A 15554-nucleotide genomic window follows, 5' to 3' on the forward strand; every position below is an offset into this window, starting at 1 on the left:
GATGGACAAACAGATAAAAGAGAGATATAAAGTTATTGAAGCAGTGTTGGAGGAAAAAGGAAAAGCAGGAGCAGGAATCCTGGAGAGAAACCAGCCAGATATAGAGGAACAAAAGACAACATTGAGTTAAACAGGCAGGAACAAAGAGACAGACACAAAGAGGCTGTCAGAAAGCTAGGGACCCGTGGACATACCTACAAATCCCAAGCCCAGGAAGAGGCATAATTGCAGGATCTTTTTTTTTGAGGGGGGGGTCAGTTGTGGGGCTTGAACTCTGGGCCTGGACACTGTCCCTGTCCTCTTCAGCTCCAGGCTAGAGCTCTACCACTTGAGCCACAGCACCACTTCCGGTTTTCTTGTGGTTTATTGGAGACAAGAGTCTCATGGACTTTTCTGCCCAGGCAGCTCTGAACTGCCATCCCCAGATCTCAGCCTCCTGAGTAGCTGCCACCCGCTGCCACCCACCCCCACCGGCACCTGGCTTGTACTCCAGGAGGCAGGTCTACTTTTGAGGAAAGGAATGCCCAGAGGGATCTTCAGCCACTCTTCCAAAAAGAGGCAAGGGGAGCTGGCTCACACCTGTAATCCAACTACTCAGAAGGCTGAGATCTGAGGATCAATGGTTGGAAGCCAGCCTGGGCTGGAAAGCCTGTGAGACACTTATCTCCAATTAGCCACCAATTAGCAGAGATGTGGCTCAAGTGGTAGAGAGCTAACCTTGAGCAAATAAATTGCTCAATAGTGCCCAGGCTTTGAGTTCAAGCCAAAGTACCAGGACAAACAAAACCAAATAAAAATATTTGGAACTTTTCCTTCCCTCATCCTCCACAAGATATTCAACTGGTGTTCAAGTCTAGTCTCTCTATCAGAAAAATTGGTCCCCTTTTCTTCACCCACTGTACTCTACTGTCCTGCCTTAGTTTTACGTCTGGTCAGCTCATTCCTCTTACTCAATAACATTCAAGAAGGTAATATATGCATTTCTTTATTTTTTATTTATTTATTTATATTTTTTTGGTTGATTGTGGGGCTTGAACTCTGGGCCTCGGTGTTGTCCCTCAGCTCTTCACCTCAAGGAGAGAGCTCTACTGCTTGAGCCACAGCGCCACTTCTGGTTTTCTAGTGGTTTATTGGAGATAAGAATCTCACGGACTTTCCTGCCTGGGCTGGCTTTGAACCATGATCTTCTGATCTCAGCCTCCTGAGTAGCTCGAATTACAGGTGTGAGCCACCAGCGCCTGGCATATGCATTTCTTTATTAGTTATATTACCAATATGTGCTGTCAAAGAAAAATTAGAAAATGAAAATAAATTAGAAAATTTTATTTTGTTAATTTGGTGTTTTAGGACAAGGTCACACCCTGTAGCCCATGCTGATGACAAACACTATCTTCTTAGCCTTCTGAATGCTGGGATTATAGGCATACACATCATAACCAGCAGGAAAATTTAAATCTAATATTGTTACACTGATATAATCTCATGTTAGTATTTATCCTTCCAGATGTGCATCTGTGCCTGAACATAGGTAAGCATATAGATTTCTTTCTTTTTGGTCAGTTGTGGAGCTTGAACTCTGGGCCTGGGCACTGTCCCTCAGCTCTTCAGCTCAAGGCTAGCACTCTTCCACTTGAACCACAGTGTCACTTCCGCTTTTCAGGTGGTTAATTGGATATAGTCTCATTGACTTTCTTGCCTGGGCTGGCTTTGAACCATGATCCTCAGATCACAGCCTCCTGAGTTAGCTAAGATTACAGATGTGAGCCACCAGCGCTGGGCTGCATATAGATTTCTACAAATAGTCACAATCCGGTGCCAGTGGCTCATGCTTGTAGCTGTAGCTACTCAGGAGGCTGAGATCTGAGAATCTGGGTTCAAAGTTTGGGTAGAAAAATCTACGAGAGGGGCTGGGAAGGTGACTCAGTGGTAGAGTGCTTGCTTTGCATGCATGAGGACCTGGGTTCGATTCCTCAGCACCACATAAGCAAAAAGAAAAAAAAAAACGGAAGTAGTGCTGTGGCTCAAGTGGTAGAGTGCTAACCTTGAGCTGAAGAGCTCAAGGGACAGCGCCCAGGCCCAGAGTTCAGGCCCCATGACCAGACTGAAAAAATAAAAAAGAGAGAAAGAAAGAAAAGTCTACAAGACTCCTATCTCCAGTTAAACATTAAAAAAAAAAAAAAAAAGAAGGCCCTTGTGCTAGCTCATGTCTATAATCCTAGCTACTTAGGAGGCTGAGATTTGAGGACCACAGTTAGAAGCCAGCCCAGGCAGGAAAGTCCAGGAGACACTTATCTCTAATTAACCACCTAAAAATGGGAAGTAGATCTGTGGATCTAAGAATTTAAGGATTGGAGTGTGGCTTAAGTAGCAGAGAATTTGTCTAGTGAGTTCAAGGCCCAGAATTGCTATCCCTTGTAAGCCGGGCGCTGGTGGCTCACGCCTGTAATCCTAGCTACTCAGGAGGCTGAGATCTGAGGATCGAGGTTCAAAGCCAGCCCAGGCAAGAAAGACCGTGAGACTCCTATCTCCAATAAACCACCAGAAAACCGGAAGTGGCACTGTAGCTCAAGTGGTAGAGCGCTCGCCTTGAGCTGAAGAGCTGAGGGACAGCGCCCAGGACCAGAGTTCAAGCCCCACGACCGACAAAAAAAAAAAAAAAAGAATTGCAATCCCTTGTACCATCACAACACAAATACTACTAAGTGTTCCAGGGTGGCACTCTACTACTTGAGCCACAGCTCCATTTCTGACTTTTTGCTGGTTAATTGAAGATAAGTCTCAAGGACCTCTGTGCCAGGGCTGGTTTCAAGTGTTGATCCTCCGATCTCAGCCTCCTGAGTAGCTAGGATTATAGGCATGGTTCATGGTTAGCCAGTTATGATTTTCTTTTCTTCCTTCCTGCTTTTTCTTTTGTGATGTTGGGGCAGAGCCCAGTGCCTCATGAATACTAAGTGATTCCCTGACTCCCCCGCCCCCAGAGTCTTAACTAAGACCATAGGGCTGCTCAGCCTGATGAGAAACTTGGGAGGAAGGGCTGGAATAGGAAAGGATATAATTATCCTTCCCTTTGCTTCTATCTAAGCATTACTGTCATCCTTCCTCCTCCCCCTCCCCCCACTTAAAAGTGAATGCTGTGAGTTATACTTACTTGTGGCTGTCTCTCTGGACTGACTTAATTCACACTGTCTGAATCTTTAACAACTGATCCAGAGAACAGTGACTGGATTTGAACTGTCAGCCCCACCACACTACTCAGCTCATAAGTAATAACTAGAGTTTACCCTAAGTGAACTCATCTCATAGACAAAGCCTGTTCTAACAGCTCTATGTGATGTAGCTCATATGCTATAATCTTCATCAGGTGGTGTGTGTGTGTGTGTGTGTGTGTGTGTGTGTGTGTGTGTGTGTGTGTGTGTGTGTGTGTGTGTGATATGTGTACACGTGTCCAGTACTGAGGCTTGAACTCACAGCCTTACACTTTTGCTTGGCTCTTCTGCTCAAGGCTGGTATGCTACCACTTGAGCCCCAACTTTGCTTCTGGCTTTTTGCTGATTAATTAGAGATACGGGTCTCATAGAAGCTGGGCACCAGTGGCTCATGCCTATAATTCTAGCTATTGAGGAGGCTGAGATCTGAGGCTGGTGGTTTGAAGCCAGCCTGGGGAAAGAAAGGCCATGAGACTCTTAGCTCCGGGGCTGGGAAGGTGGCTCAGTGGTAGAGCGCTTGCCTTGCATGCCAGAGGCCCTGGGTTTGATTCCTCAGCACCACATAAGAAAAAAGCCAGAAGTGGCGCTGTGGCTCAGGTGGTAGAGTGCTAGCCTTGAGCTGAAGAGCTGAGGGACAGCGCCTAGGCCCAGAGTTCAGGCCCCATAACTGGACCAAAAAAAAAGAGACTCTTAGCTCCAATTAATCACCAAAAAGCAAAGTGGAACTGTGGCTCAAGTGGTAGAGTGCTAGCCTTGAGCAAAAGGAACCTTGGCACAGATACAGCACCCAGTCACAGAGTTCAAGCCCCAGGACGGGAGCGGGGAGGGGGAAAGAGGGGAGAGAAAGTCTCATGAACTTTTTTTTCTGCCCAGCCTGGCTTCATGCCGAATCTTTTGACCTCGGCGCTGTCCCTCAGCTCTTCAGCTCAAGGCTAGTGCTCTACCACTCGGGCCACAGTGCCACTTCCGGCTTTTTTCCTTTTTGCTTATGTGGTGTTGGGGAATCGAACCCAGGGCCTCATGCATGGAAGGCAAGCGCTCTACCACTGAGCCACCTTCCCAGCCCAGGTCTTGGCTTTTTCAGGTTTTTACAAGAATAGAATTATCACTGGGGCCATTGAACAGGTATAGAAATGGAGTCACCAGAAAGCTAAAGATGCACAAGGTCACACAGTTCTAAATGACTATGTGTCACCATAGTCATATGTATTTACTAAAGCTGTGAGTTTAGCGTGTTAGGACTCCCAATCTTGTTAGTTAGAATAGAAGGAAGACCCAGAGAGATGACTTTTCTAGGTTACATAGGAGAAATAAACTAGTAATGAGCTTGAAGTAGGGAATATAATAAGCCTGGGTTTGTGGTACATACTTGTAATCCCAGCACTCAGGAAGCTGAGGCAGGAGGATGGTGCTGTGAAGCCAGTCTTGGTTTCATAGGGAGACCCACTATCAAAAAAGCAAAACAAACCAGGCCCTGGTGGCTCATACCTGTAATCTTCGCTACTCAGGAGACTGAGATCTGAGGATCACAGTTCAAAGCCTGCCCAGGCAGGAAAGCCTATGAGACTCTTATCTCCAATAAGTCACCAGAAAACCAGAAGTGGTACTGAGGCTCAAGTGGTAGAGCACTTGTTATGAGCTGAAGAGCGCAGGGACGGCACCCAGGCCCAGAATTCAAGCCCCATGACCAAAAAAAAAAAAAGCTACGGGGCAGTGCCCAAGCCCCAAGTTCAAGCCCCAGGACTAGCACAAAATAGATAAAAAACAAAACGATAGGGGCTGGGAAGGTGGCTCAGTGGTAGAGCGCTTGCCTTGCATGCATGATGCCCTGGGTTCCATTCCTCAGCATCACATAAGCAAAAAGAAAAAAGCCGGAAGTGGCGCTGTGGCTCAAGTGGTAGAGCACTAGCCTTGAGCTGAGGAGCTGAGGGACAGTGCCCAGGCCCAGAGTTCAGGCCCCACGACCGGACCCCAAAACAAACAAACAAACAAAAAAGATACATATATGGCATATATAAGGCCTTGGATCTGACCTCTAGAACTATACATACACATACACACACCTTTCTATATAAATATATACCAAGTAACAGGTACTTCTATGGCACATTTTTCAAAATACATAGAAACCAAAAAAGTACACATTAAGCACAGTAGCGTAATTGCCTTAGGATGGACAGAAAGACGAGTGAGTTTTAGCGCTATGTTGGTCTGCTGGAGTCTACCTAAAAGAATATCTCAGCCTCGGTGTCTAAAACAACAGACATTTATTTTCTCACAGTTTTGAAGACTGGAAATCTGAGATCAAGGTGCCAGCATGATTGGTGTCTGGAGGCCTCTCTCCTTGGCTGGCTGATGGCCCTCTACTGGCTGTGTCCTCATTTGGCCTTTTCCCCGTGGATATACACACACAAAGAGAGAGAAAGAGAGAGAGACAGAAAGAAAGATAGAGAGACACAAACAGAAAATTTGTGTTTCTTCTACTTATTAGGACACTACTGTTATTGAATTAGGGCCCCAAACACACGTGTGTGTGTGTGTGTGTGTGTGTGTGTGTGTGTGTGTGTACTAGCACTGGGGCTTGAATTCAGGGCTTGGGCACTTGAGCCACAGCTCCACTTCTGGCTTTTTGCCAGTTAATTGGAGATGAGTCTCACAAACTTTCTTCCTCTGAACCTCAATCTTCAGATCTCAGCCTCCTGAGTGGCTAGGATTACAAGCATGAACCACTTACACCGGGCTCCAAGCTTGTTTAAGTTTAATTATCTCATTTAATCCTACCACTGAGCCACCTTCTCAGCCCTACCTCATTTAATCCTGTCTGTACATAGATTTGCACTGGGGGGCTAAGACTTGAACACAGGAATTTAGTGGAGGAAGGATAAGATACAATTCAGCCGTAACAGAGGCTAAAAGAAAAATAATAAACCAAAAGGAAGGGAAAAGAGAAGAACATGGATTTGTAGAGGCGAGTGGGCTCCAGATGGAGCAGGCCCTTGTAGAAACTTAGTTTATAAGGCTCAGAGAGAGTAATTGCTTATCTTTTGCAGTACTGGCGTTTAGCTGAGTCTTGCACTTTCAAAGCACGCGTTCTACACTGAGCCACACCCCCAGTGCTTGTGTGTGTGTGTGTGTGTGTGTGTGTGTGTGTGTGTGTGTGTGTGTGTGTGTGCTAGTACTGAGTGATGGGTAAAGGGATCCAGAATGCAGGAGTCCCAACTCTTCTTGGTTTTGTCTTTCCCTATCTCTCTGGCCTGGGCCAATTGAAGCATCTCCACTTCCTATGCTGCCCGCCCCCTTCTTTGTAGCACTCAACTTCCTGCCTCACAGAGGAAGTGGGGAGAGATACCAGGTGCAGCAAGAGCTGGGGAGCCATGGTGAGTCCTTATGCCCAGGATCCCCTCCCCCCCTCCAGAGCCCCCTCCCCCCAAAACCTTGGTTGACACACAGCAGGCTGACTTTTCCTAGCCTCTGGGTTCAGGTGATAAGGGGGCTATTCCACAGAGCCTCATATGGAGTCCCCCTCACCCCTCCCAACAGGACAAGGAGTATGTGGGTTTTGCAGCCCTCCCCAACCAGCTGCACCGCAAGTCCGTCAAGAAGGGGTTTGACTTCACACTCATGGTGGCAGGTCTGGGGGTTCTAGGAAGGGCTTTGGGGAAATGGGTGGTGTCCCCAGGGAACCCTAGCTCTCCCTAACTCTGATCGATTGGCTTGGTCTGCCCACAGGGGAATCAGGACTGGGGAAATCCACCCTCATCAACAGCCTGTTCCTTACCAACCTGTATGAGGATCGGCAGGTGCCAGATGCCAATGGTAAGACCCTCCTGCCCCCTCCTTTGGCTGTGTCCCTAGACTGACTCTTTTCTGTTCCAGCTGGGGACTCGGTAGCCACTGCTTCTCCCCCTGAAGAACGAATGGCAGCAGCTGTGTTGCTGGGAAAGGAACTCAGTCGTGGCTTCTCCCCACCCCCACAGCCCGTCTGACACGAACGCTGACCATTGAGCGCAGGGGTGTGGAGATGGAGGAGGGGGGTATCAAGGTGAAGCTGACCTTAGTGGACACACCTGGCTTTGGGGACTCTGTGGACTGCTCGGACTGGTGAGGAAAAGGGCAGGGGATGGGGGATGAGCTTCTCAAAACAGCTGTCTGGAGGCCTAGGGGTCAATCACAGGGTTAAGTCTATCCTGGATCCAAAAGGAAGTCATTTCTGGGCTTGGTGACATCTCGCCTATGTCCCCACCCGTTGCCTTTGATGCCTTTGGTTGGCAGCAAAGGAACTATTTCTTGTTCCCATAGCCCTGGTTAGCCTTATCCCCTTCCCTGTCCTCTAGCCTCTGATCTCTGACCCCCCACATCCTCTTCCCACACCCCAGCTGGCTGCCTGTGGTTCGCTTCATTGAGGAACAATTTGAACAGTATCTCAGAGATGAGAGTGGACTGAACAGGAAGAACATCCAAGATTCCCGGGTTCATTGCTGCCTCTACTTCATCTCGCCCTTCGGCCGGGGGTCTGAAAGACAACCCAAGGGGTGGGAGTGTTAGGGGTGTCTGCTTTTGGAGCTTGGTCCTGACTAATTTCTGGGTGCAGGCTCCGACCCCTAGATGTGGCCTTCCTCCGGGCAGTGCATGAGAAAGTCAACATCATTCCAGTTATCGGTAAAGCAGATGCTCTGATGCCTAAGGAAACCCAGGCCCTCAAGCAAAAGGTGTGGGCATTGACCTTAAAGTGAAAAGTCATGACCAAACACAATCTTAGGTTTGATTTTCTTCCTTTAGATGGGAGTGGGGTGGAGGAGGTTGGCTTTCTTAGAATTCTAAGTGTCAGGCTAGATTATAAGAGAAAGTGTCTGAGGAAGGTGGGCAGGGGGTTGCCATTCCTGAAAGGGTCAGAACAAGATGGATGTTCAGTACTAGATACTTGGCTAAGACCCACTTGGCCATGATGATCTCTGACATTGTTTTAGCCCCTACCTGGTGTCTTCAGAACCTTTGCTCACTGCTCTGTTTGTCTCTCCTGATCTCCGGGTATCTGTCCCACCTTTCTCAGTTTCTAACCATCTATGCCTTTAAGATTTTGTTGGTGGTGGCTGCGGTTGTGGGTCTTGAACTCAGGGTGTGGGTGCTGTTCCTGAGCTCTTTCACTCAAGGCTAGTGCTCTACCACTTTGAGCCATAACACAACACTTCTGGTTTTTTGGTGGCTAATTGGGGATAAGAGTTTCACCAACTTTCCTGCCTGGGCTGGCTTTGAACCATGATCCTCAGATCTGAGCCTCCTGAGTAGCTAGGATTACAGGCGGGAGCCACCAGCACCCAGCTAGATTTTATTTTTGGTTAGCTTCTATGTGTATCCCTCACCATCTCTGTCTTTCCTCTCTTCTTTTGTCTCTGACCATGCACTGTCTCTGGCCAGGCCAATATTCCCTAAGCCTCTGTTCCTCACTCTGTATCTGTTTCCTTTGAGATCCGGGACCAGTTGAAGGAGGAGGAGATCAATATATACCAGTTTCCGGAATGTGATTCTGATGAAGATGAAGATTTCAAGAGGCAGAATGAGGAGATGAAGGTGGGAGAGGGCACAGGAGGAAGAGACAGAGAAACCAAGAAGGCAGATGTGGAGGTGGAAGCTGATAATTTTCTGCCCACTAGGGGCCGACATGACCCCTGATCCCTGTCTTCTAGGAAAGCATTCCTTTTGCAGTGGTTGGTTCCTGCGAGGTGGTAAAGGATGGCGGGACCCGACTAGTGAGGGGACGCCGCTATTCCTGGGGTACCGTGGAGGGTAAGGCATAGACACGTTCTGGCGCCAGCTGGGAGCCCAGAGTCTGCACCTGATATGTGAAATTGGAGTGGGCACTGGTCCGGGGAGTTCCTGGGAATCCAACTAGGGATGCAAAATGTGGGTCCCTGAGAAGTACAACAGCAGGACTCCCAATGCACCTAACCTTGATCCTGAGGTTGGGCCCGAAGCTCCCCGTCCAGCTCTGGTTCCCCCCATCCCCCCTCCAGTGGAGAACCCACATCATTGCGACTTCCTGAACCTGAGACGGATGTTGGTGCAGACACACTTGCAGGACTTGAAAGAGGTGACGCACGATCTGCTCTACGAGGGCTACCGAGCCCGCTGCCTCCAGAGCCTGGCCAGGCCCGGGGCTCGAGACCGAGCCAGTCGCAGGTGAGAACTGGCGCCGACTTATTTTAGATGCTTTTATTTTCGTGCCCGACCCTTAGGGCAGCCTTTCGGGTAGGCCCCGCCCCAAGCCCCGCCTCCAACAAGACTTCTCCCTCACTTTCTCCTCCCACTTTGCCTAACTCAGCGTCCGTGGCCCCGCCTCCCAGGCCCAACTTCTCCCCAAACCCAGACCCCGCCCCTGACTCCGATCTCCCCCTCCTCTACTCCCTCTCCCCCCCTCCCCATCCTCCCAGTAAGCTATCTCGTCAGAGTGCCACAGAGATCCCGCTGCCCATGCTGCCTCTGGCCGAGACGGAGAAGTTGATCCGTGAGAAGGACGAAGAGGTGAGGTGCCTCACTTCCCCTCCAAACGAGGCCCTGGGTCATTTTCACGGTGCCCCTTGGGCTTTGCCTGGTCCCATCGCCTGCAATCTTGCCCCGCACAGCTACGCCGCATGCAAGAGATGCTGGAGAAGATGCAGGCCCAGATGCAGCAGAGCCAGGCTCAGGGCGAGCAGTCGGACTCTCTCTGAGGTCCCCGCCTCTGCCCTTCCTTACCTTGGCTCCGCCTTAAGTAGGTCGCTTGTCCAATCCCCGGGCTCCGATTGCCCAGCCGGACCCCAACCACTAGATGGGCCTGGCACTTGCTTTGCGCAGGTGCTCAGACTAAATGGTTCAGCCCCAGAGCACTATGCCTGAATGTGCAGCCCCGCCCCGCCAGAAGCCCCGCCCACAGCCAGAAGCCCCGCCCAGTTCTTGCAGAGGAGCCCTCCAGGCCAGCCCTAGACCGCTCCTCTCCACTTTGGGGTGTCCCCCTCTTCATTCAATAAAATCAGCTTCTCATATCCACTCGAGTGTTCTCCATCCTCCCAGCCCGCTGGCCTCCTGGCCCTTCATTCATTCATTTGTTGGGACACTGTTTGGACAGTGTCATCCCAGCTTTGAACTTGAGCCCCTCTCACATAAACATACTGAAGGCGCCGTTAATAAGAAAGACCAGTTGAATTTTATTGGGAGTTTGTTTGGGTGAGAATCGGACTGGCTGGAAGTGTTGTTGGCCACCAGAGGCCCTAAGAGGGTCCTCTCTACTCCTGGTCCTTAGCATCACCGTGCGTGATGACGTAGCAGATGTTCTTGTAGTCTACGTTGCCGCCCACATCCGGGGGGAAGGCAGCCCACATATTCTTGATCTGAGGGAAGATGCACCTACACCTCAGCATCAGTTCCTGGCCCTTTCCCTCCCAGTTCCTTCCTCCTTCCCAGCCTCTCTCCCCACTCACCTCCTCCTGGGAGAAGCGGTCACACTGTGTGGTAAGCAGCTCCTCCAGGCTGGAGAGGTGACATTAAGGGAATTGAGATTGGGTTCATGATTCCTGTCCACTTCCATCCCCGTTGCCACCCCCATGCTTCTCTGGGGCCTACTCTTAGATCTTTCACTCATTTTCCAAAACTGCTCCCTCTTAAGTTTGTCCCAATGTGCTGCAAAAATGTAATCCTACTACTAAGTTTCTCTGTCTCTGTCTTTCTCTTTCTTCCTTGCTTGCTTCCTTCCTTTCGCCAGTCCTGGGGCTTGAACTCAGGGCCTGGGCAGTGTCCCTGAACTTCTTTTGCTCAAGACTAGCACTTTATCACTTGAGCCACAGCACTACTTCTAGTTTTCTGGTGGTTAATTGGAGATAAGAGTCTCACCAATGGGCTGGGAAGGTGGCTCAGTGGTAGAGCGCTTGCCTTGCATACATGAGGCCCTGGGTTCTTATTCCTCAGCACCACATAAGAAAAAAGAAAAAAGCCAGAGTGGCACTGTGGCTCAAGGGGTAGAACTCCAGCCTTGAGCTGAAGAGCTGAGGGACAGTGCCCAGGCCCAGAGTTCAGGCCCCACGACCCGGACTCCCCCCCCCCAAAAAAAACAACAGAAAACAAACAAACAGAGTCTCACCAACTTTTCTGCCTGGGTTGGCTTTGAACTGCTATCCTCAGATCTCAGCTTCCTGAGTAGCTAGGATTACACGTGTGAGCCACGAGTTTTCTTTCTCTCTTACTCGCTATGTAGCCCAGACTGACCTGGCCTATATAGCCCAGGCTGGCCAATACTGTAGTAAGAATTTAAGGAGCCGTCTGTATGGAAACAGTGAGAGGGGCCACTTACAACTGCTTCTTGATGGTGCCCTTCCCTTCTGGGTCCAGGACCTTGAAGGCACCTGTGATCACATCCTCGGGGTCAGCGCCTAAAGGATCAGAGGACATCATGAGTCAGAAGAGTGACTGATGGTCTGGGAAGAGGCAACTGGGGGCTTAACCCCAGGACACTTCACTCACCTTTAAGCTTCTCCCCAAACATGGTCAGGAAGACAGTGAAGTTGATGGGACCACTGGCTTCCTTCATCATGGCATCTAGTTCCTCATTTTTCACATTGAGGCGGCCTGCAGAGGGATAGGGGAAGCAGGGGCTGGGACTGGGTCCCCTAAATTTAGATTACTTCATTTTTTTTTTCCTAGCTAGATAAACTGAGGCCTAAGACAACTAAATTCCCTTGGATGCTGCAGTTTTGTACTGACTATTTATGGGTGGGAGTATGGGGCTCACCCATGGCTGCGAAGGTGTCCCGAAGGTCCTCCTTGTCAATAATGCCATCACGGTTCTGATCAATTACAGTGAAGGCCTGGAGAGGGAAGGGGTGAGAAAGAATAAGGTCCCACATAGTCTGGCTTCAGCCAGATCAGATTCTGGCCCCCAGCCAGCTGTCCCCTTCCACCCTAAGCAGGGGGAAGGGAGGAAGGAATTCTAAACCTTCCTCCTCCCCCCAACAGGTGCACATTCCAGGGAGGGGAGGGGAGGACTGTCTTTGGTCTTTGGTCTCCCATCTCCCCTTACTCACCTCTTTGAACTCCTGGATCTGAGTCTGGTCAAACATGGAAAAGACATTGGAGCTTCCTTCTGCTGCTGCCCTTCTCTTGGCCTTCTTAGGTGCCTAGGGAGTGAGGATTGGGCAAAAGGGTCCATGGGCCAGTCCTTAAACCTCTATGGAAGCAATGATTAGATTCAAGTTTTTGTGGCGTTCCCCACTTTTATTTTCTTAAGATAGGGTCTCCCTTTGTCATCCAGGCTGGCCTTGAACTCAACTAATCCTCCTGCCTAGTCAGTCTCCCAAGTAGCTAGGACTATTATAAGAATCTTCACACACACACACACCCCCCCCATTTTCCCCTATTTTTCTTGGTAGTGAGATTGCTGGGCAAGCATTGTATCACTTGATCCAGACCTCCAGCCTTTGAATCCCCCCCTCCTTTTTTTTTTTTTGTCAGTTGTGGGGCTTGAACTCTGGGCCTGGCTGCTGTCCCTCAGCTCTTCAGCTCAAGGCAAGCACTCTACCACTTGAGCCACAGCACTACTTCCAGTTTTCTGGTGATTCATTCTGGTGATTCAAAGCCAGCCTGGGCTGGCTTTGAACCGTTGATCCTCAGATCTCAGCCTCCTGAATAGCTAGGATTACAGGTGTGAGCCACCGGCACCTACTTGAATCCCTTTTTGTAAAGTAATTTTTCCCCTCCTTGGGATTTCTTTGCTGAGGAGGCTTAGCCCAAAGGTTACAACCCCCAAATCCCACCTGTAGTTCTGGGATCCCATTCCTTTCATCCTGCCCAATAGGTAGAGACTTCTTTCCCTTCTCAGTACTCAGTACTCTGGGACTCCTATGAGTCCCAGACAAATTGTGTGGCCTTGATCTACTCATTTACTCTGGTTGAACCTCATTTCTAAAATGGGAGTAGGAATCATCATGTCCCAGAAGACTTTAGGAAGATGGAATGCAAGAAAAGACAGAACAGGCTTTGAGGGGGACTAGACCCTGGTGAATGGAATGGAAGATTATCCTTAAGTTCTTTAGATCTTCGCTATGCCTGTTTCTTATTCTTATTAGTAATGTTAAGAAAGACAAGCATCATCTTTTATTTCTTTTCAAGGGTGAGGCTGAGTATAAGGGATCTGACCAGGGGCAGGGGATTCTCTCACTCACCATGTCTTATGTCTTCTGAGAGTAAGGCAGGAGCTCCAGCTGGAACAAAGCAGAGAGTCAGCCTGGAGCAGTCCATGTGGAGTTATATAGCCCTGCCCCGGGGAGCCCTTAGCATACCAGGGTAACCTTAGCCCTGTTGGTGCCCACCCCAGATACCAAAATAGCCCAGCTCAGGGCCTCTCCTTTCTTGGAGGGCCTGAAGCAGCTGGAGCCTAGGGAGGGAGGAGGGAGTGGGTCTTGGGATGAATGTCTCATTAGGACCTAGGCAGGAAGAGATTTTTTTCCTCCCAAAAGAGGCCTAGAATAGGTGGTGTAATAAGGTATAGTAACCATTGATTGGTTACCTACAGTGTACACAGGTAGTATGCTGTGCTTTGTGAGTACATGTTGGTAAATACAGTCCCTGTGCACCCACATCCTAGGATTCATAGTCCACTGTGTATTGGTGTGGAGGTAGTGGCAAAGCTTAAAGATGGGAAAGAAATACCTATGGAATCTAAAAGCTCAGGAAGATTTCCTATCCTATTTTTTTTTTTTTTTTGTCGGTCGTGGGGCTTGAACTCTGGGCCTGGGCGCTGTCCCTCAGCTCTTCAGCTCAAGGCGAGCGCTCTACCACTTGAGCTACAGCGCCACTTCCGGTTTTCTGGTGGTTTATTGGAGATAGGAGTCTCACGGTCTCTCCTGCCCGGGCTGGCTTTGAACCGCGATCCTCAGATCTCAGCCTCCTGAGTAGCTAGGATTACAGGCGTGAGCCACCAGCGCCCGGCTTCCTATTTTTTTTTGTGAGGAAAGATAGTCTGTGGTTTCAGGCTTTGAGCTTTAAACCCCTGGGCCTGGGTTTCATTTCTATAAAATGAGAACAGCTCTCATACTGCAGAATTTTGTATTATAGTCAACAGTTAAGCTCTTCCCTGGTGAAATTCAATAGTTTAGCCATGGAAGACAGGAATAAATGCTAAGAGTGATATGTCTGCTGGTCAGAAGTCTAAAAGTAGACAGCACAGTAACTTTGGGAATATAGGAATGGCTTCAGGAAGGTTCCTAGGTGGAGAAAAACAGAGATGAAGATGGAGGAGTAGACACACTAAGCAGAGTGCCCAGCATGAGCAAAGATCAGGTGTTAGAGTTATTAACAATCATAGGCTTAGAGTAGAGGATGCAAAATGTTAGTGACTAGACAGTAGGGGACATTCAATGCAGTGGTAAAGACTGATAAGCTTGGCAAATTTTGAAGCAGGAAAAGAACATGGACTAGTCTGAGACTAGATCATTTCTCTAGGTTCTGGTGTGGAAGCTGGGCCTCAGTGGAAGGGAGGTAAAGACATCAAGAGGGAAGCTGGGCGCCAGTGGCTCACACCTGTAATCCTAGCTACTCAGGAGACTGAGATCTGAGGATCACAGTTCAAAGCCAGCCCAGGCAGGAAAGTCTGTGAGACTCTTTTCTCCAATAAACCACTAGAAAACTGGAAGTGGCGCTGTGGCTCAAGTGGTAGAGCGCTGGCCTTGAGCTGAAGAGCATGGGGACAGCGCCCAAATCCAGAGTTCAAGCCCCACAACTGACAAAAAAAAAAAAAGTATCAAGAGGGAAGCTGGCTGCCACCTTATCCTAGGTGGCTGGGATGTGATGTGGGTGGATGGTTAGTGACTTCTCTTTTCGCTATAGGTAAGAGAGTTTGGCTATGTGACTCTGATGTACCCTCTCCTAACCCTATGGGTCTTCATGCAGTGAAGTCTGGGGAAATAGTGATGGAAGAAGATCCAGATAGGCAAGGATACCCATCTCCTACAGCTCCCTCTAGGACCTAATGTCCTGAGGAAGATATATCCTCCCCTCCCCTCCTCCAATCCCATGCCAATGCCTCTAAGACATTTTCTTTTCTGGGCACTGGGGCCTAGCCACCTGTTGTCTCTAAGAAGAGAGAAGGAGCCACCCTAAACTTAGCAGCTGCCCTTGGCCTCCTGCGCCAGCCCCTCCCGACCTCAGATGGCAGCTGCCTGGCCTTATATGGTTACCGTGGGGGTCTATGCCAGGGAGGAGCCCACTTTATTAGTCCTTTCTGGGAGGGGAGGAGGCCTCCAAAAAGGGCAATGGGGCAGTACTCAGTAAACCTGAATCAAATGGAAGATAGGGACAATGAGGAGGCCAGATACCGAATAGGCA

The 15554-nt window shown here is 49.4% G+C and overlaps 2 protein-coding genes across 3 annotated transcripts; one reads left to right on the forward strand and one right to left on the reverse strand.

The window, feature by feature from the left end:
• The first annotated feature begins 6505 nt into the window (after positions 1-6505).
• Positions 6506-10225, forward strand: Septin1 (septin 1). The gene is made up of 11 exons (XM_042666853.1): positions 6506-6583; positions 6747-6837; positions 6936-7022; positions 7184-7307; positions 7583-7717; positions 7798-7915; positions 8673-8774; positions 8891-8990; positions 9218-9383; positions 9635-9725; positions 9827-10225. The coding sequence occupies exons 1-11, from the start codon at positions 6581-6583 to the stop codon at positions 9911-9913; spliced, it is 1104 nt and encodes a 367-aa protein (XP_042522787.1). The 5' UTR covers positions 6506-6580; the 3' UTR covers positions 9914-10225.
• A 143-nt stretch (positions 10226-10368) lies between these two features.
• On the reverse strand, positions 10369-13549 carry Mylpf (myosin light chain, phosphorylatable, fast skeletal muscle). 2 transcript variants are annotated; one of them, XM_042666760.1, is made up of 7 exons: positions 13394-13549; positions 12257-12349; positions 11965-12040; positions 11697-11801; positions 11527-11605; positions 10661-10709; positions 10369-10570 (listed from the first exon to the last, which is right to left on the reverse strand). In XM_042666760.1, exons 1-7 carry the CDS (start codon positions 13394-13396, stop codon positions 10466-10468), a joined length of 510 nt encoding a protein of 169 aa, XP_042522694.1. In that variant the 5' UTR covers positions 13397-13549; the 3' UTR covers positions 10369-10465. The 2 variants fall into 2 exon arrangements, with proteins under 2 accessions (XP_042522694.1, XP_042522695.1); XM_042666761.1 differs by having other exon boundaries at positions 12257-12399; positions 13394-13421.
• Positions 13550-15554: the final 2005 nt, after the last annotated feature.

Source organism: Dipodomys spectabilis, unplaced genomic scaffold (assembly GCF_019054845.1).
Source record: "Dipodomys spectabilis isolate Male_0828 unplaced genomic scaffold, ASM1905484v1 ptg000366l, whole genome shotgun sequence".
Taxonomy (NCBI): domain Eukaryota; kingdom Metazoa; phylum Chordata; class Mammalia; order Rodentia; family Heteromyidae; genus Dipodomys; species Dipodomys spectabilis.